General features: G+C 43.6%; 1 protein-coding gene across 1 annotated transcript in view; it reads left to right on the forward strand.

The window, feature by feature from the left end:
* Window positions 1-22,955, forward strand: part of LOC137614343 (ruvB-like 2) — a 68,019-nt gene extending 45,064 nt beyond the window's left edge. Inside the window, exons 8-11 of the mRNA XM_068344117.1 lie at window positions 1,348-1,568; window positions 17,408-17,546; window positions 22,437-22,539; window positions 22,926-22,955. Coding sequence (XP_068200218.1) covers window positions 1,348-1,568; window positions 17,408-17,546; window positions 22,437-22,539; window positions 22,926-22,954 — 492 coding nt within the window. The 3' untranslated portion in view covers window position 22,955. The remainder of the gene's footprint in view (window positions 1-1,347; window positions 1,569-17,407; window positions 17,547-22,436; window positions 22,540-22,925) is intronic.
* The last annotated feature ends 2,334 nt before the right edge of the window (window positions 22,956-25,289 follow it).

Raw genomic sequence — 25,289 nt, forward strand, 5'->3', positions numbered from 1 at the left:
CCACTCTCAATAGGTAACACAGGATGCAGTCCAGTCGTTACTATGCCCAGTCAGGGCGTCAAAGAAATATCTGAGGCGCACCAGAGTTTTTCAGACCACGTCTCCGTCATCTCTTCCTTGTACCAACAGGGTAAAGAAGAGAATCTCTCACACCATCTCTTTCTGACTTAAGAAAGTTATTGCGAGGACTTTTCACGGAGACTCATAGGCAGCACAACCCAGAGCCCATCAAGTTAGGGGAGTGGCTGCCTTTCTGGTGTTTAAGAGAATTTTCTCAGTCTCCCAAAGTCTTAAGTGTTGGGGTCTGGAAACGCCAATCTACATTCACTGCTCACTATTTGAGCGACGTGACATATAGGTCTCTAGACACCCGTTTTATAGAGCCTATTGTGACAGGTCAACAGATGCTGTTACTACTTTACGCCCTCTCAGGGGACAGTAACCATTGGTTGAGGATTTTGGGTTACACTAGGTTTTAAGAAGGACATCCATCGATCTTCTTCGTCTCCTTCTCCCCCACATCTGGGGATCCTAGCCTGTATCCAGTTTCAGCTGGACTCACCAATGGAAATAAGGTATGATACTCATCTGATTCCTCTCACAGAGTATAAGTTATGCTCGTGGTCACGAGGTTTCCCCTTGGCAAGGTCGGGGGAATCCTAAGTTTGAAGGGGTCCAAGTCGAATGTTTCTGACCCAGAAGGGGTCCAAGTCGAATGTTTCTGACCCACTTCATCCTGAAACATTTGTTTCCATGAAGTTGCAAACCTTCAGTCATACTGAGATTCTGGGGATCTACAAAGAAAGAAGATACAGAAGATTGTTGCTTCAAGAGTGTCTAGTCTGAGGACTATCTTCCCTAAAGATAGGGAACTCCTTGGCCACCCTGGCCTCAAGACTAAGTCTCCTATAGTAAAGAATGAGGGTTTGTATTTAGTGTAGGAACAAATGACAAACTTATAACAGAGTTTGTATTTTTCCTAAAATACAAACCCGAATTCTTTACACAAATCTTCCCTCCATCACCTCCCCCGTAGGATAGTCCTAACTAGAATCCGATTGAAGGTAAACAGCAGCTACTGACCGGCGGTCCCCCACCACTGTCAGGTGGGTAATTACCTGTCCGGTCGTTAACGACCTTGTTAAGGTTTTTCTGCCGTATTTTCCAACTCGCGCTAGAATATCTCCTATAGTAAAGAATTTGGGTTTGTATGTTAGGAAAAATACAAACTCTGTTATAAGTTTGTCATTTTTATCTTTCATTACTTGTCATTGTTGATTAAAAACTGTGTTGTATATATTTCTTTATAAAATGGGTAAGTTTCAAAATTCATTTATTTTCTTCCAGGTACATATGTTAGATATAGAGTGCTTCTCATTCTTGAATAGAGCTTTGGAAGATGACATGGCCCCTGTGGTCATAGTTGCCACAAACCGTGGGATAACTCGCATCAGAGGGACGAGGAATCTTTCTCCTCACGGCATCCCTATTGACATGCTGGATCGTATGATCATCATCAAAACAACCCCTTATCAAGATAAGGAAATCAAAGAAATACTTAAAATCAGGTAAATGTTCAAGACATGCTTTCACATATATCTTTTTGCTTATGAAAGGATTCTAATTATCAGTTTTTTTTTTGGTATTTTGTTATTTGTATTTCCTGTATGTTATATTTACCTTGTAACCTTATACTATTTGTTTATTTTCACTCGTATTTATTTAAAACTGTGATTTGCTTACTTTTGAAGTATTTTTATGTCTTTTTAAATAATGTAATGGTGTTATGGTTAGTGGGCTGCGGCCGGGTATACCACACCGACTTACTATCGGGTTAATGACCCCTTTCTCAACTAACCCACAACTATAGTCCAGTAAATCTACCATTTGACCTAGGACAAATTGCCAGAAAAATGAAATTACTTGCAATGACTTTTAATTATCATGCTAAAAGAAATATCAAAAATGTAGAAATATATATTTGGTGGAACATGGTGAAATATGCAATTCAAGGTAGCCATTGTCGAAATATCTGTTTTTGATTATATTGCTAAAAGTAATAGAGCTAGAATTATGAAAATGGTGTCTATACCCATGTTTTCATGGTCGAAGAATCATTTGAGACTAATTTCAGGGAGCTGTCATGATTACATCATAATGAATTCAATATGGCTGCCATGGTTGGTACGCAAAAACTGAAAATCGCAATAACTTCGACAGTATCCTACCGAAGACAACAATCTTGGTGTCTATTTATAGGTTTTCATGGTAAATGAGTCTATTTATCTATAATGCAGGTGTCAGTTTGTTGAAATTGAAACCAAGGCATGCCAGTTAATTCTCCTTAAATGTAGGTTCACATGCCCAAGATATCACGATCATCATCTGAAGTCTCGTCAGTGTTCTCCAAGTTCATGTTCTCACAGATCCCCCTGCATTCACTGCAGGCTGGTGTACAGTCAAGACCCAGTCGTCTGCACCCACAACGTTTTCCGCACCCTGTCTTGCATTTGCATCTTACCACTTCCAATAGTGATTTTGGAGCAACGTCCAAATCAGTCATAAGGGGGAACATTTTTCCTTCGATGATCTTCCACCCCCAATTTTCAGCATTCAGGCTGTTACCCTTCCACGCCTGAACTTGGTGGAAAACACGGAAACTGTGGTACTTTACTGCCCCTGAAGTTGGTGGCAATGATTTGGGGTGAATAACTTTTTTGCTAGTGGCAACTAATTCTTGAAACCTGTGGTGTCTCAGTGAATCCAGATTGCCATCTGGTTTTGCCTTGTACACACAAAGCATAGCTTTCTCCCCTGCCTGAATTATTTCATCCTCGCTGGAATCATAGTTGCCAAACACCTTAGCAAGGTCACAAAAGTATTCACTGTCCTGTGCCAACTTCAGTGCCACACCCTTTCCATAACCAAAGACACGTGAAGTTGTATCACAGCCAAGGAACGCATGGACAAAAAGAATGCTATTGCAAAGATCATCTCCAAGTTTCTGACATACATGTCCAATGTTCAGAAGTTGCTCCTTTTTTCCCTTTTTAGGCTCCGGCCTCCAGAACATATTATACTTCACATTCTTAGTATGATAACATAGAAGGACAAGAAGATCTGTATCATCTCCAACGAGAATAACATTACACTGCGACACAACCTTTATTGCGGTCTGGACAATAAGTAGATCAGCATCATCTTTTGCGTGGTGAACTTCACAACCAGCAGCTTCAAGGGAATCACCAAGCAAATTAATGAAACGTTGCTTGTTTTCATCATTTGATAGGAATTCCTCTTTTTTGATCTTGAGCGACATCTGAGTTTGAAAATTGACTGCTCTTCCTTGGCGCGTTCCTAGGCGTCTTTGATGGGTACTATCTTTCGTTGATGGCCCACTGGTGTAACCATCAAAAACGATGACTGCCTTTCCATAACGTTTCTTCACATATGACGTGTACCTTTGAAGGATCGACTTATAGGTGTCTCCAATTTGCCATGGAATCCTGTGAAGTAGGGCACCACCATCGAGTACATATTGGCAATTGGAAGGTTTGTCCGGACGATCATCCTGTGGGATCAAATCCCAAATAGCTTTTGCAAGGGCTGGTTTGTTGGCTTTAAGCTGAACGTGCCTTGTCTCAAACAGAGCTGGTGGATAAGAGCATAGTTCATACTGAAAGGCATCCAGCAGATCTGTAGCCTGTGTTCCGGCGATCACCAGTCTCTGAAACAGTAGCTGGGGATCGATGTTCACTTTCTCCCCATCAATTTTGATAGTTGACTTTGATTCTGGTGTTATAACCTGATTTCGTTTCCGAAATACATATTGATTAACAATATTTCCTGTCATATCCTCAAGAATTTTCTGTCCAACTTCCTTGGCTAACTCTACATTAACGTCCTCTCTAGTAGCTACCCCTGTCACAATATTTTGCAATGACATACTTTCTTCAAATGGATTCCTTTCTGCCAGTATTGAAACGAGTTTGTTGGTATCGGCTATGTCCTTTGCCTGACGTGCCTTTGACAGATCTTTATGCTGCTCACTTGTTGCATACTTAACTGAAGTCAGTTGCTGCATGGCATCATTGACCTCTGCGCAAATAGGTCTGGACAGACACCATACCAGTCGCTGTGTTTCTGTCATACCCCGTCCTCTCGTCAAACCACCCGTTGTTTTAAGGCTTCTCATGAGAACTTGTTCTATAACCAAATCTGGGGACAGTCCTGCCCAATAACGATCCGACCTTCGCACGACGTGCAAACCGTCCATGAAGTTGGAGTAGATATCTGGATTGGAATCCTCCAGCTTCCACATTTTCTGCAGATATAGGTACACCGACTTTGTGTACAAGTTATGTCCAGAGGCAGCAAAATAAGGCAACATATTTTGCAAGGTTGCAAGATGCAACTTCCAGTCACTTGTTCGTTCGGACCTCAGGAAGTTCCGAACAATGTCAATCAATTTCATATACATAACCCACAGTTTCCCTGTTTTATGTTCTACTGCATTTAGTGCATTCAGTAATCTTTCCTTGACAGAATGGAATGCTGGTGATGAACTTATCTCAGATGGTACCATTTGTCCTTCTAGAAGTTCATCAACTAAAATTCCAAGTTCCTGAATTTCAGTTGGGAGAGGGATTTCCGCACCATTAAGAACTGAAACCGATAAAGGATCTATATCCTCAAAGGTGTTATCATCCTGAAACTCCATGACCGTTGAGCTATCCTCATCGTCGTGATCTTCTGTAGCAGAGGTGCCATTTAGCTGAAGGCCGAATGTTTTTGCAATCAAAGCTGTGTTCAAAGCAGTGTCAAGCAACAGGTGACCACGTACAGCCCTTGCAACAGCCTTTCCACTCATAATGTGTGTAACGGTATTGGAAGCAAAGATCATTTCCAGCAATTCTTGGAGTCCAGTTCCGGCCATCAAGTGTCCTATGCTCCCGAGAAAACTCATTAAAGTGTGAAAACCTCCAAGACGGATTATAACTGAATGTAGCTGTGTGCTTGGATCTTCACTTTCCACTATTGTCATGGCTTTCCACCAGAGAGGTTGGTCAAACGTTATTATGGGTGTCACTCCATATCGATGTGCATGGTCAGAAACAAAGATGAGGGTAGAATAGACACAATTCATATCACTTGGGTTTAAGTCTATCATGGGCAAAAACATAGTAGATGCCTGTCCTGGATGCTCACCATGAGTTATCAGCTGCATCATCCCGGACCATCCAGGTCGGCGAGGTTTCGCACAGAATGACACTTTCCATAACAGGTCTATGTCCATGAGCCTGTCTCCTAGCATTTCATCATCTCCCTTCAGTTTCTCATACTTCAATGTAGCCAAGCCTTCATTCATTGGAGAGAATTGATGTATACGTATCCTCCCAACCTTTGCAATGTCCTCTGCAGACATACTTATACGTTTGATTACTGATGCATGGTCAATTTTGGGAGTGATCGCGGTGATAATTCCCATTCCGTGGAAAGTTCCACTGCCATCAAGTGTTCTGATGTTGTGGTCGACATTATCTGCCACATACTGCATAAAGTGACCTTGAAGAAAACCTGGAATGTCAATGCCTGCGCTTACAGCTGCACATCGTTCATATTTAAGTACCTCGGAGTAGGAGGATGTAAATCCATGCTGGTACAGGGTATCTAACAGAAATCTAGAAGCAAAGTGATGATGTAACTGAACACCCAGGCCTAGCTGGAGTGGAGCAGTGATAACCCTAGGGCGGGTTGCCTGCATCATTGCTTGACCAACTGAGCTCATCTTTAAATTCTTCTCCTTTCCAACAAATAGGACATCAAGAAAACGTTTCAATGAATTTGGTAGATATGACAGAGTCTTCTCAGTTGAAGCCATCTCAAGTGTACTCGGATATAACTCCTTGGACTGAATGATTGACTTTATGTCGCTCTTAATTAAGTTGGCGGCTGCCTCTACCATTCGTAACTTTTCTAACTCACAGTCAAGCTGCCTTGATTGCTGATAGAAATTGTTGAGTATAGATTGTGCCTTACGCCTGAATGTCACAACATTTTCAGTACCATTAATCTCAGTTATCAAAATGCTGTCACCAAAGTGTTTCTGAAGCATTTTTTTCGTATGTTTAAACGTATACGGTTCACAATTGGGTCCTAATAGTTCTGCCATCTTTGTGATTATATCGTTGACAGTTGTCTGTTCTACATCATTTGCTTCTAAATTTTCAACAGCTTTAAGGAAAGCAGATTCTTTTTCTGAATCCCCTGGGCATCCAACTTTTATTTTTTTTGCACTGGTGCCGTACTCATTTTTTGTACAGCTGAGGAACTGTGGTATCTGATTGCCCTTTCTAAAGTTCGAGTCACAAGCCTTGTGATAGACACCCTCAGCTGCAAAAAGGTCTTCTCCAGCAACAACTAATCTTGCTTTCACTGTCTCAGACCATGAGTCATTGCGTTTATCACAACATTCCATGATACTTTTGGAATATAGTTTTGTTCGCACTGAAATGAGTTTATAGTCTGTCTTCCTCCCATTGTATCTATCGCCTACACCACAGAATACGCAATGGTCCTTGATAGAATGGGTTGGAGTTGCTGAACGGAGACTAAAACGATTGTCATTCGATTGATTGTCCTCTTCGTCAAGCTTACGTTTGTCTCTTTGTATGCAATTTGGATTGATGAAATTATTGCGACACAATGTATGTATTTGTTGTCCAGGTGCCACAGCAACAGTTTCATTCCGTTCAACACAGACCCTTGCAATTCCATCACATCCCTTTTGCGTCAGCTTTGTCAGCGCCTCACCATTGTGAATTGGCTTGCCACAGAACACACAGTCAAGCATCCTGCAAAATAGAGAAACTGATCAGAAGTGTGTTAAAATAAGTAAAGAATGAGCTCAAACTTTCACATGTAGTAGTTATGAGGACTCACCACAAAATGATGATTAAAAACCAGGACAGATGTTATAAGTCCAAACTGGAGAGTGGTACTAGGTGTTCCGGACGAGAGTAAATGTAACCCTGCCTCATGCACGACACCCGCCTCTAAACCGTTTAACCATCATGTTTATTCAGAAGGTCGGGTTAAAAAACAAAGCAAAGTTTGGTATATTAGAATGAAAGCTTGGTTTTTTAACCCGACCTTCTGAATAAACATGATGGTTAAACAGTTTAGGCATTTCTTCTATATGACAGAGGCGGGTGTCGTGCATTAGGCAGGGTTACATTTACTCTCATCCGGAACACCTAGTACCACTCTCCAGTTTGGACTTATAACATCTGTCCTGGTTTTTAATCATCATTTTGTGGAGAGTCCTCATAACTACTACATGTGAAAGCTCAATAATCATTCACATAGACACCAAGTTTGCTGTCTTTGGTGGGATTCTGTAAAAGTTACTGCGATTTTCAGTTTTTTCGTGCTTACCACGGCAACCATATTGAATTCATTATGATGTAATCATCACAAATCCCTAAGATTGGTCTCATATGATTCCTTGACCATGAAAACATGGGTATGGATATCATTTTCATAAGTCTAGCTCTATTACTTTTGTCAGTATAGGCAAAAACAGAAATTTTAGTAATGGCTACCTTAATTTGCATATTTTACCATGTTCCACCAAATATATTTTTCTACATTTTTGATATATCATGTGGCAGGTCTAACTTAAACATATGAAAGTGGTTTCGTTTTTCTGGCAATTTGTCCTGGGTCACCCCCTATTTTGGGCTAGATTTACTGGACTACTATCTAACTAGCTCCAAAGAGCACCAATAATAAGTGGGCAAACCCCCCTCCCCCTTGTTTTGGTTCTGGACAAGGGGACCCAACAAACAAATGTACTTCAGGGGAATTTTTTTTTAATACAATTTCAATGTTTTGAATTACAAAAGGATTGAGGAAAATGGCAAGACAATGAAAAGATAATACAAGCAAATTATATGAAATTATTTGTTTGGTAAAGGAAAATAATGAAAAAACTATCCCTGTACTATACACATTATAATCATCAATAAATACAGTGACCAATTGCAGTAAAGGGGAATAATATGTCTTGTAACAAATACATTGATACAAAAGTGTTTCTCCTTTCTTACCTCTTCTAACCACCTTTGGATAATAGAGGAACACACAAACTTATGGCTTATCTCACAAAAGTTTCTACCACCCTAATATCCTAGGAATCCTCCAGAAAACAAATTCAAATCACTTGGTCACAGTTCTTAAATCTTTACATAACACATCCTCTAGTTATTTCCATTACAGTAATTAGGTATCTAGAAGAGTTAAGGCAAACCCCAAGCATGTGTTATCATCATATGTAGAGAAGAATATGCTGTATTTACCTGCACGATCACAATTTAATTTACAGTATATATCTCTTAAGAAGTGGAAAAACATGGTTTATCTTAGTTTTCTAATAAGGAATCATGGACTTGACTACAAATTTTCCACAAACTCGTCACACAACGTATGTACACATAAAGTCTTTCCTGTTGATATAACACGAATTAGGCAGCATATCAGTCAATTGCCTGCATACTTGTATAAACGCCACGGTATGATTACTTGAGCCGTATCAGCGAGTAGTATTAGGATTAATAGGTTTTGCCAATTCTTGTTCTCAAAATCAGCATATGATGGTTTGTGGTTCTATATTGTTCTCTCCAATACACATCAATTGTGGTTCCTGGTTCTGGCTCCTAATTGATTGTGTTCAAAAAACGAAAAATTATTGCAGTCTACTTGAGTGGTTCCCTACTGGGTATAAGGTGTTGCACAAACCTCAAACATAACATAAGACAATTGAATGGCTGATGAGTTGAACAAATTTAACAATGGACTAATAATATTGATAAAATATAAATAATAAAAAGAAAACACTTAAGATTTATTATTTCAATTCTAAACCTATGAGCATTATGTTTCCCAGCCTTTATTATTTGATATTGTTTTTGTAGGTTTAACTCTTCCTGACCAACTGAGAAAAAATAAGCTCTGCAGATAAAGATGATATTTAGGGTAGCAGTTTTGTCTATAAACATTTTTTGTTCCGTAACCGAAATACAAACCACGCTATTTACATTGGGTTTACCTTTTAGCGCAGCTGAAATGACGAGCCAATAGTTTTAACGAGGGTTAATTACCCCCCGCGCTAGTTAGCGGGGGGTAGGGGAAGGGTAGCTTGCTACCCCTCCCCCCCCCACACACCGGTGACTTGCTTCACTTCACTTTTGGCTCGGCGGTGATCAGACGTGTCTGTTCATCGTCCTCGTGACAGCCTTTAATTTTTCTGCTTTTTCTTTCTACAGCGTGTGTGTTGGTTGGAAGTTGACCTTCATTATTATTATTTTACAATGCGTACATGCCCTGGTGTTGCCGGCTGCCCTTGTGGGACCTTTATGTCGGACGTAGCTACGGACCCTCACACCCTTTGCCCTCAGTGTCGGGGCCGACGGTGTGACCAGGAGAACATGTGCTGTGAGTGTAGGGAGTGGTCTGCCTCCCAGTGGGAGAGGTTTGGCCGCCGGCGTAAGAAGAAGTCCAAGAGAGACCGTTCTCCTTCGGGGTTTGCCTTGAAGGAGGAAGGTTCTCGGGATTCTTCTTCCGCCGCCCAAACCTCCTCCGAAGCTCCCCCTCGTCCGGCTCCTAAGGAGAGTCGGCCGAGTGGTAGCGCAGGCCCTAGTTCTGTTTCCCGACCTTGGGTGGGGGGAGAGGGCGTCGCCTCCCATAGCGAGTCGGTTCCCCCTCCTCCTCCGGGGGAGGTTGTTGATAATGCTTTAACTAATGATGATCTCTTGCAGATTTGGTCTTCCCTGGGGCTTAAGGGCTTGCCCTCCAGGGTCGCCTTTATTGATCTTGTCTCGTTGGGGGCCGCCGTTAAGCAGTCGCCGGTGGTAGCAGAGGTAGACCCTCTGTCTATCGTCGACGTCGTGGTGGCAGAGGCCTCCGACGGGGCTGGGCAATCCTCCACAGGTGCAGTCGAGGATGATGGTGCGGGTTCTTCTGCGGCTCAGCTTCCTTCTAAGGGAAGTGCTTTGACTGAGACTCCCCTTTGGAGGATCGATGGTCCCGATGATCTTCCCCGAGGCCGCCTCCGCCGTAAGGCTCACCGTCCGCTGCGTCGCAAGGGCCTCCCTTCCCCTTATAAGGGGATTAAGAGGCGCCTTTTTGGATCTTCTTCCTCCGAAGGGGACTCTCCTCGTCGGCCTCAGCCTACAGCTCCGTCTCCCTTGGACCTCTCTGCAGACCGTTCACCAACTCCTGCCAGATCTTCACCTTCTGGGGAACTCGTCACCCGACGGGCAACGGTCCCTTCGGGGCAAAGGGATTCTTCCCTTCCACGGGCAGTGCTAGCGCACAGGCGCTCTCCTGCTCGTCAGCGCTCTCCTGATCGTCAGCGCTCTCCTGCTCATCAAGGCTCTCCTGCTCGTCGGCGCTCTCCTGATGTTCGCCCTCCTCGTCAGCGCTCTCCTGCTCGTCAGCTCTCTTCTGAGCGTCAGCGCTCATTTGAGGATCATCGCCCTGCGGTCTCTGACCTTCCTACAGTTCCTGTTGAGCTCCCTGCAACCCATCAGTCTCCTGAGCTTTCTCATCCTGTGGCTACGCAACATCGTTCACGTTCCCCAGCGCGTGTGTCAAATGCACATGTTCGCCAACGCGCCCGCGATCTTCCTGTTCCTGTTCGTGAACGCGCCGCGCCACCTGTCCCTTCACAGGATCTCTCGCGTCGCCCTCCTGCTTGCCAGCGATCACCTGCTCGCCAGCGTTCACCTGCTCGCCAGCGTTCACCTGCTCGCCAGCGCGCACAGGCGATTTCAGTATCGCCTGTTTGACAGCGTTCTCCCACGCGTCAACGATCGCCTACGCGCCAGCGTTCACCTGCTCGCCAGCGTTCACCAGCTCGTCAGCGCGCACAGAGATGTCAGGATGCCTGAAAACTTTAAATCAATCAATCAATCAGCGCGCACAGGCGATTTTGGTATCGCCTATTCACCAGCGTTCTTCTACGCGCCAGCGATCACCTGTTTCTCGGTGATCTCCGGACCGCCCGCGTGTTTTACAGCCTGCGCGCATAAGTTCTCCAACGCTTCGTCAACCGGAGGTTCAGAAGGGACATGGTTCGCCAGCTACTAGCTCGCCATCGCGCGATCGCTCACCTGCGCGTGCTGCTCGCCAACGCGTCGCCATGCCACAACGTGCCATCGCCCACCTGCGTGTCAGCGCTCGCCAGCTCACCACCGATCGCCTGTTGATCTACATCGCCAGCGATCTTCCTCACCCACGCGGCAGCGCGTTCCCTCGCCAACGCTTTCGTTCGCCGCCTCGGACACGCGCTCATTCACCTGCCCACCCTCGCGCCCACTCACCTGCGCTCCCGCGCGACCGTTCGCCCTCTCGCGACCATCGTTCGCGGCGAATTCCGCAGCCGGTGGTAGCAGCAGGAATGCGTGTTCCTAGACAACGCTCGCAATCGCCTACACCCAAACACAGGATGGTAGTGCAGGACAAGGATATTACTGAGGAGAGGTTAGTACATCATTCTTCCCCACCTTCTTTTCAGGCAGGTACTGTGGTGTCCACTCCAAAGGATCGCCCGATCCCTTTCCCTTTAGCGAGGATTTCGGACTCTGTGTCCTTGGAGCAACAGACTTGGTTTGGTCCTCTGGCGCGGGCGTTAGTGAGGGTTATGAAACCAGCACTCGCCGACCAGGGTAACAAACCAACGGCTGTCTCTCCTACGCTAAAGAGAAAGAGAGGAGTGGACTTCGTGGTGACTTCCCCCAGGGCGAAGTTAGTTCCCAAGAGGTCGGTCGCGAAGGCCCCTTCTCCTGCTCGAGTGCGTTCTCCTTCTCCCGTGGACGAGGCTTTTCCGTCCTCAGGTGAGTCCAGTGGGGCGGTAGTCTTCCCCTCGGCACCAAGGGGGGAGACTTCGCTTCATGGAGGAGAATAATCTCGTGAGGAAGGGGCCCCTCGAACCTCTTTGTTGGGATCCTGTATCCCTCCCAGGAGGGAATCCAAGGACTCCAAGACCGTCCCGAAATCTTCTTCAAGGATTCGCCAGGAACCGACGGCTACCCGGGGGAATGTCCACGTTTCATCCCAGGAAGAGATCCTTGGGGCAGGAGACTTAGCTGCCAGCCCGCAGGGAGGAGAACAGCAGGAATCCGAACATGCCTTCTGGCAGGTCCTAAGCCTGATAAGGCAACTTAACGGGCTTATGGATCCAGTCATCGCCCCCCGTGAAGGCAAAGACATGGTCTTGGATGAAGTGTTTGACGTTCGGAATGCCCCGAAGTCCAGTGCGGCTCTGCCCTGGTCTCGGGGTCTGAAGAGTGCCAGAGCTAAGGCCAACGCTCAGCTCGCGTCTCTTGCCTCCTCCAGTTGTTCCACTGCCGGGAACAAGCTCATCCCTCCTCTTCGTCTTCAGCAGAGGAGGTATTTCGAGATTCTGGGTGAGCCCAACCTCGCTCTTCCTCTCCATCACTCTGTGGAGGAGCTGGGGAAGGGAGTTCCCCTTGAGCAGCTCTCTGCCCGGCAGGTGTCGTTCTCGGCGGCAGAGATCCTTAGCCACGAGAAGGTCGCTAAGTGTGCCATGCAGGCCACTTCGTGGCTGGACTTTTGGCTAGGATCTCTGGGCATCCTATTGCGATCGGAGGACTTGTCCAAGGAGACCAATAGGAAGGCCCTGGAGACCTTCTTGCTCTCGGGCACCCGCTCCATCGAGTTTTTGGCGCACCAGGTTACCACCCTGTGGGCCAACTCGGTGTTGAAGCGTCGCGATGCTGTGTCCGAGAGATTCCATCCGAAGGTCCCCGCCGTGGATGTGTGTAGGCTCCGACATGCTTCCCTTCTGGGGGAGAACCTGTTTGAGCCTCAAGACATGGAGCAAACGGCTGAGAGGTGGAGGAAATCCAGCACGGACTCCCTCCTCCATAGGGCCCTTACAACTCTGCCCTATAAGCCTCCAGCCCCGCCGCAACAGCAGCAGCAGCCTCGTAAGGCTCCGAAGCAGGCACCGGCAGTTAAGAAGGTGGTGTCTAAGCCCCAGCCCTTTCCAGCCAAGGTCAAGAGGGGCGGTAAGTCCTCCAGAGGAGGCAAGACTCCTAGGGGTGGCGGCCGCGGCCGCAAGCCCTAGGGGTGGCAGTCCCCCTGCGTGTCCACCTGTGGGGGGATGCCTTCAGCGTTGCGTCCGCAGGTGGCAGCAACACAGGGCCGATGCTTGGACGGTCTCAGTGATCGGCCAAGGCTATCGCGTCCCGTTCACAACATCTCAACCTCCCCTGACAGCGAATCCAGTGTCGTTGAGCTCCTATGCCACGGGATCGGCAAAGGGGCTGGCCCTTCAGGCCGAAGTCGAGACCATGCTCAAGAAGGGTGCTCTCCAGGAGGTCGTCGACGGCTCCCCAGGCTTCTTCAGTCGACTCTTTCTTGTAAAGAAGGCTACTGGAGGCTGGAGACCTGTCATCGAGCTCTCAGCTCTGAACGGGTTTGTCAAGCAAACCCGGTCCAGCATGGAGACTGCAGACACGGTCAGACTTGCGGTGAGACCACAAGACTTCATGTGCACACTGGATCTAAAGGACTCGTACTTCCAGATCCCAATCCATCCGTCTTCCAGGAAGTACCTGAGATTTTGCCTAGACGACAAGATCTACCAGTTTAAGATGCTGTGTTTCGGTCTCTCCACAGCTCCTCAGGTGTTCACCAGAGTGTTCACCCTGATTTTATCTTGGGCGCACAGGAACGGCATTCGTCTCCTTCGTTATCTGGACGATTGGCTGATCCTAGCAAACTCGGAGTCGACCCTTCTTCGGCACCGAGACAGGCTTCTGGATCTTTGCCAGGATCTGGGGATCGTGGTAAACCTCGAGAAGTCCTCTCTGCAGCCGTCCCAACGACTGGTTTATCTAGGCATGATAATAGACACCAATCTCCACAAAGCCTTTCCATCAGACGACCGGATAGCAAGACTGAGGAGGGTGGCGGAACCCTTCCTCAGGCGAGAAGAACTCCCCGCCCAATCGTGGTTGCGTCTCTTAGGTCACCTATCCTCCCTGGCTCGTCTGGTTCCAAACAGCCGCCTCAGGATGAGATCCCTTTAATGGCGGCTCAAGTCCCGGTGGAATCAAGGATCCGATTCCCCGGACATTCTGATCCCAATGGGGTCTCTGGAACAGACGGACTTGCGGTGGTGGCTGGTCGACGAGAACCTGCGGAAGGGAGTGAGTCTTCTCGTCCTCCCCCCGGAGTTGACTCTGTTTTCGGACGCGTCAAAAGAAGGGTGGGGGGCGCACGTTCTGAACCAGAGGGCCTCAGGCCTTTGGTCAGAATCAGAAAAGTGCCTACACATCAACCTGCTAGAATTGAAGGCCGTCTTTCTGGCTCTTCAGCAGTTCCAACGGTCCCTGGGGGGCCACTCCGTGGTGGTGATGAGCGACAACACCACGGTAGTGGCTTATATCAACAAGCAGAGAGGCACTTTTTCGCAGCAGCTATCCCATCTTGCAGTAGAGACTCTGAGGTGGACCGAAACCCACTCGATAACACTATCAGCTCGCTTCATTCCTGGCAAGAGGAATGTGCTCGCCGACAGTCTGAGCAGGGCCTCGCAGATAGTGAGTACCGAGTGGTCTTTGGATCCTCAGATAGCCAACAAAGTCCTGACTTTGTGGTGTTCCCCGACTGTGGACTTGTTCGCGACAGCTTTGAACTTCAAGTTGCCCCTGTACTGCTCCCCAGTCCCGGACCCCAAGGCACTCTGGCAAGATGCTTTCCAGCAACGGTGGGACAACATCGACGTGTACGCCTTCCCACCGTTCTGTCTGATGAGAAGGGTGCTCAACAGGACCAGACTATCGGTCAACTGTTCGATGACCCTGGTAGCTCCGCTATGGCATCACGCGGAATGGTTTCCGGACCTTCTGCAGCTCCTGACGGAGCTCCCGAGGGAGCTTCCTCCACGACACGAGCTTCTCAGACAACCCCACTCCGGCGTCCCTCACAGGGCCGTAGCCTCGCTTCGGCTTCACGCCACGAGACTATCCTGCGTCTCCTCGCGGAGAGAGGCTTTTCGCAACAGGTTGCGGAGAGAATGTCTCGGCACCTGCGAAGGTCCTCTGAGGGAGTCTACCAAGCAAAGTGGAGAGTCTTTTGTGGTTGGTGTCGTGGAAGGGGTATCTCTCCACTCGATGCCACTATTCCAGCAATAGCGGACTTCCTCGTTTATCTGCGGGAAGAAATGCGCCTTTTTGTCTCGGCAGTGAAAAGCTATCGCTCAGCCTTAAGCTTGGCCTTCAGACTGAAGGGCGTGGATATTTCTTCATCGCTAGAACTCTCTTTACTCATACGTAGCTATGAGCTTACCTGCCCCCAGTCGGAAGTGAGACCTCCTCCTTGGAACGTGGTTCGAGTCCTCAGGTCTCTTAAGAGACCTCCCTTCGAGCCATTACGCCAGGCCTCCGATCGCCACCTGTCTTGGAAGACGACTTTCCTACTCGCTTTGGCCTCGGCCAAGCGGGTTAGTGAACTTCATGGTCTCTCGTACGACATCGCCCATTCAAGGGGATGGGGGGAGGTAACGTTCAGGTTCGTCCCTGAGTTTGTTGCCAAGACTCAGAATCCTGGCGTGCCGGATCCTCGGTTCGTCTCTTTCAGGATCGCGAGTCTCCGTTCTGTAACAAGCGACCCAGACCAGCTGCTACTATGTCCAGTGAGGTGTCTGAGGCACTACTTGAAGAGAACGTCTGCAGTCCGTCCTCAAGTGCGAGCTTTGTTTGTGAGCACAGGCAGGACTAAGAGGAGGGTCACCAGGAACACCATCTCAGCTTGGATTCGAAGGGTTATCCACTATGCCTTGAATCCTGACCCTCCTCCGTCACGTCGCCCTCGGGCCCACGATGTCAGGGGTATTGCTACATCCCTGGCCTTCAAGAGAAACTTCCCTGTGACGCAGGTACTTCAAGCTGGGGTCTGGAAGCGTCAGACGACCTTCACAGCCCACTTCCTGCAAGACGTGACCCACAGGAGCCTCGATACGTTTTCTATCGGCCCTGTGGTGGCTGCACAACAGCTGGTCTAACCTCAGGCTCCTTTTTGGACAAGCAGTAGGTTGAGGGCGTTGTTACCTGGTCTTAGTCTGTGTGAATGAAAGAGTATGTCTGACCTTTACTTCTTTCTTCATTCTCCCCTCTCTTGGGGAAGCAGCATCCTGGTCCTCGCATAGCTGACCTCGACCTCTGCAGGTAACCCATGCTTCTTTGTGCTCCTAGTATTAAGCTTAATACTGTTGCGTCTCCCATACCCTGACGAGGTGGTATTGGGAACATCCTATCCTAGAATTCCTATCTGAAGGTCTCAAGGTCAACTTCATAGGACGAGTCATACTCTCCTCCACACACTGCTTATGTAGGCCTCTCGTTCCTAGCGATGCTAGGAACTTGTGAGGTACAGGGGCTCCCTCTCTCTAGTGCTGCTCACTGAGGGATCGAGCCCCCAGGCAAGCCGAAGTCAGTAAGGCTGGGGACTTTCTACCCTTCCTAAGGGGTAAGTCACCCAATGTAAATAGCGTGGTTTGTATTTCGGTTACGGAACAAATGACAAATTCGAAGATAATTTGTATTTTTCCTAACCATACAAACCTTAGCTATTTACACATATTTGCCCGCCAGCCCTGTCCCCCAAGTCAAGTCCTACCTCTAAGTGAAGTGAAGCAAGTCACCGGTGTGTGGGGGGGAGGGGTAGCAAGCTACCCTTCCCCTACCCCCCGCTAACTAGCGCGGGGGGTAATTAACCCTCGTTAAAACTATTGGCTCGTCATTTCAGCTGCGCTAAAAGGTAAACCCAATATAAATAGCTAAGGTTTGTATGGTTAGGAAAAATACAAATTATCTTCGAATTTGTCATATTTAGTTTATGTTCCTAGTTTAGGGTATACAGAATGTCCTCAACTTACATTCTAAGATACAAACACAAATCCAACTAAAAATAACGAAGATAAGATAAAGACATGCTGTAATAAAACACTATTGTGTCATTTGATACAGCAAGCAAAATGACATTTGTAATAACCTGATACAGTAAATATTTCTTATGAAACCCAGCTATTTGTTGAATTTTGTAGCTGGAAAGCATAGCCATGGGATTCAAGTTAGGCCTTTCCTAGGCCAAAAATTAACAAAATTCAACTTGCAAACAGCTTCTTGGAACCAATTAAGTTTGTAAGTTGATGACCCTCTGTACCATATATCGTTGTTATTTAGCTCCTTTGTTTGATTAGCCAATGTTCACTATATAAAGGCCTAGAAAATTGTCACATTTTATAATCTTGTCTCCATAGTGTTTCATATAGATTTGTTGTATTATAATACCCTTGATGATTACTACTTGACAGATGTGAAGAAGAAGATTGTGAAATCGGTGACGAGGCCCTTGTCGTCTTAACGAAAATTGGTGTCGAGACTTCTCTTCGTTATGCCATACAGTTAATCACTCTTGCAAGCTTAGCAGCTATTAAGAGAAAGGAGAAACAGGTAAGAAAGTTAACAATGTGCTTTTTGTTTTGAAATGTTTTTGCTTTCTGTTCAAGAATTTTTTTATACTGTTGTACCTCTGTTTACAAGTTTAATTAGTTCTGGGAGTGAGCTCGCAAACTAAAATGCTTGTACAGTGAACCCTCGTTTATCGCGGTAGATAGGTTCCAGTCGCGGCCGCGATAGGTGAAAATCCGCGAAGTAGTGACACCATATTTACCTATTTATTCAACATGTATATTCAGACTTTTAAAACCTTCCCTTGTACGTAGTACTGTTAACAAACTACCCTTTAATGTACAGAACACTTAATGCATGTACTACAGTACCCTAAACTAAAACAGGCACAAATATTAAAGGTGATTTTATATCATGCATTTCCTAAACATGCTAAAAAGCACGATAAAAAATGGCAACCAATGTTTTGTTTACATTTATCTCTGATCATAATGTAGAAACAAACTGGAGGTAGAGCTTTGCTTATTACCCAGACATATTTCCCATACTTTTCCCTTAGAACTACATCACATCTTCCTACTTTAGATATATATATATATATTTATATATATATATATATATATATATATATATATATATATATATATATATATATATATATATATATATGTATATATATATATATGTGTGTGTGTGTATATATATATATATTTATATGTATACACATATACATACCTACATATATACATAAATACATGCATACATATATATATATATATATATATATATATATATATATATATATATATATATATATATATATATATATATATATATATTACTGTATATATATGGGTTATGGAAAAAATCCGCGAAGTGGTGAATCCGCGATGGTCGAACCGCGAAGTAGCGAGGGTTCACTGTATATTAAAACAATTTTTCCTATCAGAAATAAAGGAAATTAACTCGATGCGTTCTACACGTCCATAAATACTGTGCACATATACAGTACATTAATTTTTAAAGGTCTTGTAATGATAATTTTTGAGCAATTTATAACCCCAAACATCGGAAATTAACAAGAAATAGTCATTTTCAGTGAAAAATAGAAGTAATTAACAATTTAATTGATATGGAAATTAAGTGAAAAACTGTTATTAATGGTGTACATGGCAACACTCCCTCCTTGTCTCATGTGGTGGCCAGTGATGCCGTTTTGTGGTTTTTGGTCTCAAAAGGGGTTTAAATAGCAATATTTTGCCTCTCTGTGGTCACATTGACTACAGCTAGATTTCTTTGTAAAAAGAAATACACTGCAATATTGCTTTAAATTTTTGGTAATTAGCCTTTGACAATTAAACCAAAATTAACATAAATAAAATGGATATAGGTTATGATTTTTGGATCTAATCTTTGAATAACAAAACTTTGAATATACAGTATATCAAATTTTAGAATAGAATGTTCTTCTGCTAAAAGTCAACTCTGAAGGAAATAATGTGTCGCTTGAAAATAAAATGAAGCGCTTGTGGAAAATCTATGGAGCTACAATGGCAACACTACATTTATCCACACTGAGCGTAGTTGAGGCGGCAAAGCTGGTGGTAGCTGGTGAATGCTAGTGTCCACATCATTTCTCATGAAGGCATGATGAAGCATGTAGGTGCCATTGTAGGCTAAGATAGCTATGGATCATTGGATTGACGCCATCATGTATGGAGAACTTCTTGGCTTGGCATATTGGGAAGGGGTTTTAGCTGGGTGGGATGGCCACTGTGAATGCTATACGTAACCCTCTTTGTCAAGCTGTCTAACCAATGGGCTGCCACTGTAAATTTGAAATCCTCTCAGAGCCACAAAATCTATACATAATTTAGTTCCTTCTGCTACTAAACCCTTGTAGTCCTCAATTCTAGTCAATATATAAGACAGCTACATTGTGAAGCAGAAGATCGAGCAGGATGTTTTGATCCAGTAAGGGTTCTGAATGTTCGCTGCACCGTACAGAGTCAAGTTCCTCTGATGGAGTCTCAGTGTCTTAATTTACTTTATTCCTTCTGCAGTTTAACAAGTGCATTACCTCAATACCGAGTTTAGTTGCTGGATCCTTATGTCCCACTTATTGTTAAAGTAAGCAAGTTTAAATAATATAGTTTTAGTTTGGGAAATTGCGTTTCATATCGTTGACGCCATCATAGTTTTTTATGGCGGAAGGCATTTCATATTGACGGCTTTTTAAAAATGTTTCTTATAGGTGATTTTTCAGCTTGGTGGGTTGCATCACATGATCACTCCAAACGATTTTGTGATTTTGTTCACTTGCATACTCAGCCTCTAGTTCATCATCGGGTTTACTTTAGTCTGGCAAAAAAAGAAGATATGTTGGATCTTTTGTATTTTCTCTATTCTAGTTATATATGACATCTAGATTACTACACAGAAGACAGAGTTTGGTATCTGGATCAGTATATCCCACCTCTGTAATGCATGCATTTTTAAAACCATTTATTTTTAATTTAGGAGGTGATGTTTCATATCTAGATGCTCTTTATGAAATTTTTTTATTGATGTGGTATTAACACAGCTAGTAGGTCACATATCTTGTTCACTCCGGATAACTACGTTTTCGTTCCCTTATAAGTGAGGCCTCTAGTTCACCTCTGATTTTTGTAGTGTGGTAATTTCTTACCCTTGGGGTTTATATTACCATTACGAGTCAGGCTGTAAAGACTTGAACATTACATTTGATTATCTGTATTTAGTCAGGAATTATAGTTGATAATAAAAGATAAATTTTCATATTAAGTGCATGAATATCCCTCTGCTATTAAATCCCTCTTGGGGTACCATTACAGTGACTTCTCTATATCCTGGTAGATGCTGTTACATCTGTTTGACATTTCAGTCATGTACCTCAGCAGGTGCACAACCCTAACATTCCAGCTGTAAACAGGATCGGTGATAGGTCTTAGCATGCTAGAAATCTTACAATAAACTGACTTATCAAGTTTTTGAGGTATGATCTAATGCAATTTTTCATCAAAGTATGCATAGACTGTTTCTTCGCTGTACGGGGTAGAACTCTCAATTCCTTAATTTTGTTGTGAATAGGACCAATAACTTCATTTTGGTAGCTCAGAGTTCAACTTAGTTCTAGATTTAGAGTAATAGGTTAGGCCTAGATTCTCAAGTAGTAACTAGAGGATCATCTACACTATTTAGTAAAGGCTAGCGTTTTTCTGGCTTTAGTGTCGGTTAAACGCATAAGTGAATTACTGTACAAGCTATGTCGATTGAGGTAGGTTTCCAGGGACACAATATGATCTATTAGCTTCTATCTTCCTTCATCTCCAAAGGATTTTTAGGACTAAGAGTCTGTCTCAATATTTGCACATCCCTTCACTAAACTGGATGTAGATAGTTCATTTGAAATAGTTATTTGCCCAGTAACAGTCATAGTTGAATTTGGACAAACCAAGGTAATGGATGCTCACACTCACTCACTAAATCCCGTCCAGAATTCTCCGGGTTGGGTCCTGCATCTGATATCGCCATTCTCTCCACAGACTCCTATCCAATGCCATCTGTGCCAGCTGCTGAAATGTCTCGCCTCTATTTGCTTTATTGGATGCAGTGTCCCAAATTTGTTCTTTGGACTGAGGGTCTGTAATTGCCCAGTAACAAAAAATGTTTAGACATTCCTTATTAAAATGCAATCACAGAAGCACACAAGGAATTTGATACAAAAATAATCAGTGCTTGAGAGTGACGGTGCATGATATGAGAAGTGCAGCTACTTCTCTGATTTTTGGATTTTGGTAGGAATCTTTCTTTTGGAAAGCATTTACCAGCAGCTCATGGGTGTACTAAGTAGGGGTTCGTAATACATTATCATGAAAAGCCAAGCCACTGTACAGTACAGTACTGTATTTTCAATTACTTAGTAAACAATCTGGAATCCTGTATTTCAAACTGTAAGTTAAACAGTTTATCAAAGTAAGGTTGACAAATGATCTAGACTAGATTTGTAACCGTACCTTATTGCATTATTTGTACAGTACTGAAATGTATGCCTCTTGTTCATTCAGTTGCGTTCCACCTTCAACAAGGTGTGGGAGTTGGCAATATGATAAGGATTTAATGATAATTTTTCTTATTTCGATGCTGTACTCCCTTGATGTTCATATACTGTACATGCCCACCCTCCTCCCCTGACTTCAAAACTACATACATACATACATACACCAAGGCACTTCCCCCAATTTTGGGGGGTAGCCGACATCAACAAATGAAACAAAAATAAAAAGGGGACCTCTACTCTCTACATTCCTCCCAGCCTGACAAGGGACTCAACCGAGTCCAGCTGGTACTGCTAGGGTGCCACAGCCCACCTTCTCCCGTTATCCACCACAGATGAAGCTTCACAATGCTGAATCCCCTACTGCTGCTACCTCCGCGGTCATCTAAGGCACCGGAGGAAGCAGCAGGGCCTACCGGAACTGCGTCACAAAACTGAAATGTATATTTCCTAAGGCAACAACCTGGGCTTTCTGCCACTTATTGGTAAAGGGCTCTGTTTCTTTGTTAAGGGTATGTATTATTAAAGTGAAAAACATTGGAAATTTTTAAAATTTTACGGGCGAGTGTTGATTAAACCAGAGTTCTAGAGAAGAGGCAATATGAACATCACGTGAGTATAGAAATAAATTTTGTCATTGAAATTCTAATTTTAAATTGTACATTGAAATTTCACACTTTTAAAAGCTGAATGTGTGCCATTTGCTTCAATAGTTTACTGTGCATAAAATGTTTTAGTGTATTATTTTTGTGCTTGGTTGTTTTTAGATTTAGAAAGTATTGTTTTTAGACCATAAAACTTTTAGAACCTGAATACAGTACTGTAATCTGTGCTAAATATTTATATTCCTTCAGATTACAATACCTGATGTGAAAAAAGTCTATCAGCTGTTTGTCGATGAGAAGCGCTCTCAGAAGTTCCTCAAGGAGTATGAGGATGAATTTATGTTTGATGAAGGTAATTATTTTCCAATTGTTTTGAGATCCTTCAGGGGAATTTTCAAGTGTGTTATGTAATAAAGAAAAACTTAGGAATTTGCCAGTGTAAAGTTTCAATCCTTTTTGTTTATAAATACTTATAATGTCACACTGGAAATATTTTTTAGTTGTTCTGAGATAATGGATAGCTTATGCAAGTCTATTCTTTGGTTACAATTTTATTTTTAAATTAATGCAGAACTTAATGATTAATAACATTTGACTATTGCCCAGACATATTTAAAATCATACAAATTTAAATAATGTTTCTAAAGTGCTGAGACTACAGTACATTTTTTAGCATTGTGCTTAAAATTCTTTGGTTTTGATATATTTTGACCCATAAATGTTTACTTTTTCTTTCAGGAACAGACAACGATATGGAAACAAGTTGATTGTAGTTATTTTAGCAAGTGTACACGTAATCCTAGAACAGTTAAAGAGGAGAAAATAGTTCATTACAACCTTGATCAGCATTTGAAATTGGCATTCCATTCGACTATGTTGAGTAATACTGGTCAATTGATTAAACTATAGACTGTTTAAATGGTTTTATATTAATCCACTTGGTGAGTAGTAGTTCGTAAGAACCTTTTTGAGAGTGGACCTCGTGTTTTCTGTACTATGCTGTACTTCTTTTTAATTGAGACTGATTTTTTGTGTTGAAAAGCTGAACAAATTAATGAATGAGACCGGTATAGATCATCTGAAGTAACGATCAACTAATGTAAATATTACGCAACCACTGTTCTAATAGAGACGGCCTCAATAGGTTCATTGTTAACATTTGAGAAGTAGCAAGTCATCAGTTTTGAAATACTCCAGTATTTTTGGTCGTCCATAGATAACTATTTGACTATTTGTATGTTCTTACAGTACTGTGTGGGTACAAATATATTGATGATCATTCCTAAAAACTGACATAGCATGTACAGTATTGCTGGCACCTGAGCCAGTAAGAATAAACAAGATTATTAACTCAGTCTTACAGTGCATATTTGATTCACAATGTAATAGAGAACATAAATCTCTAAAAGACGGTATATGAAAGAAACATACCAAACTTTAGGTATATTAGGTTGCATACTATTTTAATGCAAGTTGGTATTTGTGGAATTCAATGAATGAGAAGACAAAATTAGCTTTAATGCGAGTTTTTGAAAAATTTTGATCTATTTTTTATTAAGATGAGATGATATATTTAGTCTGCAGTACACAGATATGATCCCCATCAAGAACTGCTTGGCACTGATGGTAACATGAAAGTTGAATGATTTAACAAGTGTTACAGCTGGAAGATTGCCAAAGCCATTTATGGACTGTTTTTGTCAAATCTGTGAACTACAAGAAATTTATGAATGGCTAGTACAGTATGTGGTTTGTTATTGTGTAAGAAAATTATGCCAGATGCAAACTTTGCAGTGAATGTGTATATGATCTAGTTCAAAAACAAATTCTTGCTGCTGTATAACCTACAATCTTTGAGAAGTTTTTAAGCATTAGAGTTTTGGAAAATATCACAAACTATTACATACACACATATACCAGGGCACTTCCCCCAATTTTGGGGGTAGCCGACATCAAACAAATGAAACAAAAAAGGGGACCTCTCCTCTCTACGTTCCTCCCAGCCTGACAAGGGACTCAACCGAGGGTGCCACAGCCCATCCTCCCCCGTTATCCACCACAGATGAAGCTTCATAACGCTGAGTCCCCTACTGCTGCTACCTCCACGGTCATCCAAGGCACCGCAGAAAGCAGCAGAGCCTACCAGAACTGCGTCACAATCGCTCGCCATTCATTCCTATTTTTAGCACGCTCTCTTGCCTCTCTTACATCTATCCTTCTATCACCCAGAGCTTCCTTCACTGTATCCATCCACCCAAACCTTGGCCCTCCTCTTGTACTTCTCCCATCAACTTTTGCATTCATCACCTTCTTTAGCAGACAGCCACTTTCCATTCTCTCAACATGGCCAAACCACCTCAACACATTCAGATCCACTCTAGCTGCTAACTCATTTCTTACACCCGTTCTCACCCTCACTACTTCGTTCCTAACCCTATCTACTCGAGATACACCAGCCATACTCCTTAGACATTTCATCTCAAACACATTCAATTTCTGTCTCTCCGTCACTTTCATTCCCCACAACTCCGATCCATACATCACAGTTGGTACAATCACTTTCTCACACAGAACTCTCACAATTGGAATAAAATATTTTAAGATGAGTAACAACATTTAAATAAACATTTCATATATAAACTATAAAACCTTAAAAGATAAGATAGAATAGTGTGCCCAAGTGTACCTTCAAGCAAGAGAACTCAACCCCAAGACAGTGGAAGCCCATGGTACAGAGAGATGGCACTACCCAAGATTAGAGAACAATGGTTTGATTTTGGAGTGTCCTAGAAGAGCTGCTGACCATGGTTAAAGTCTCTTTACCCTTACCAAGGGGAAAGTAGCCACTGAACATTATAGTGGTAGTCAACCCCTTGAATGAAGAATTGTTTAGTAATTTCAATGTTGTCGGGTGTGTGACGAGCCGAGAGAGGGTTGTGAACTCAAAGGCAGGATGCAATCAACTGAGTATATTTATTAAAGAACACTCTCCTTTATATACAAAACCTCAAGACAACAGGAAAATACATGTTCGAGAAAATGACAATGTTACATAGGCGACACACCAACATGTCTCTGGTTCTTTTTAGTGCGAGGGAAGAG

Source organism: Palaemon carinicauda, chromosome 20 (assembly GCF_036898095.1).
Source record: "Palaemon carinicauda isolate YSFRI2023 chromosome 20, ASM3689809v2, whole genome shotgun sequence".
NCBI lineage: Eukaryota > Metazoa > Arthropoda > Malacostraca > Decapoda > Palaemonidae > Palaemon > Palaemon carinicauda.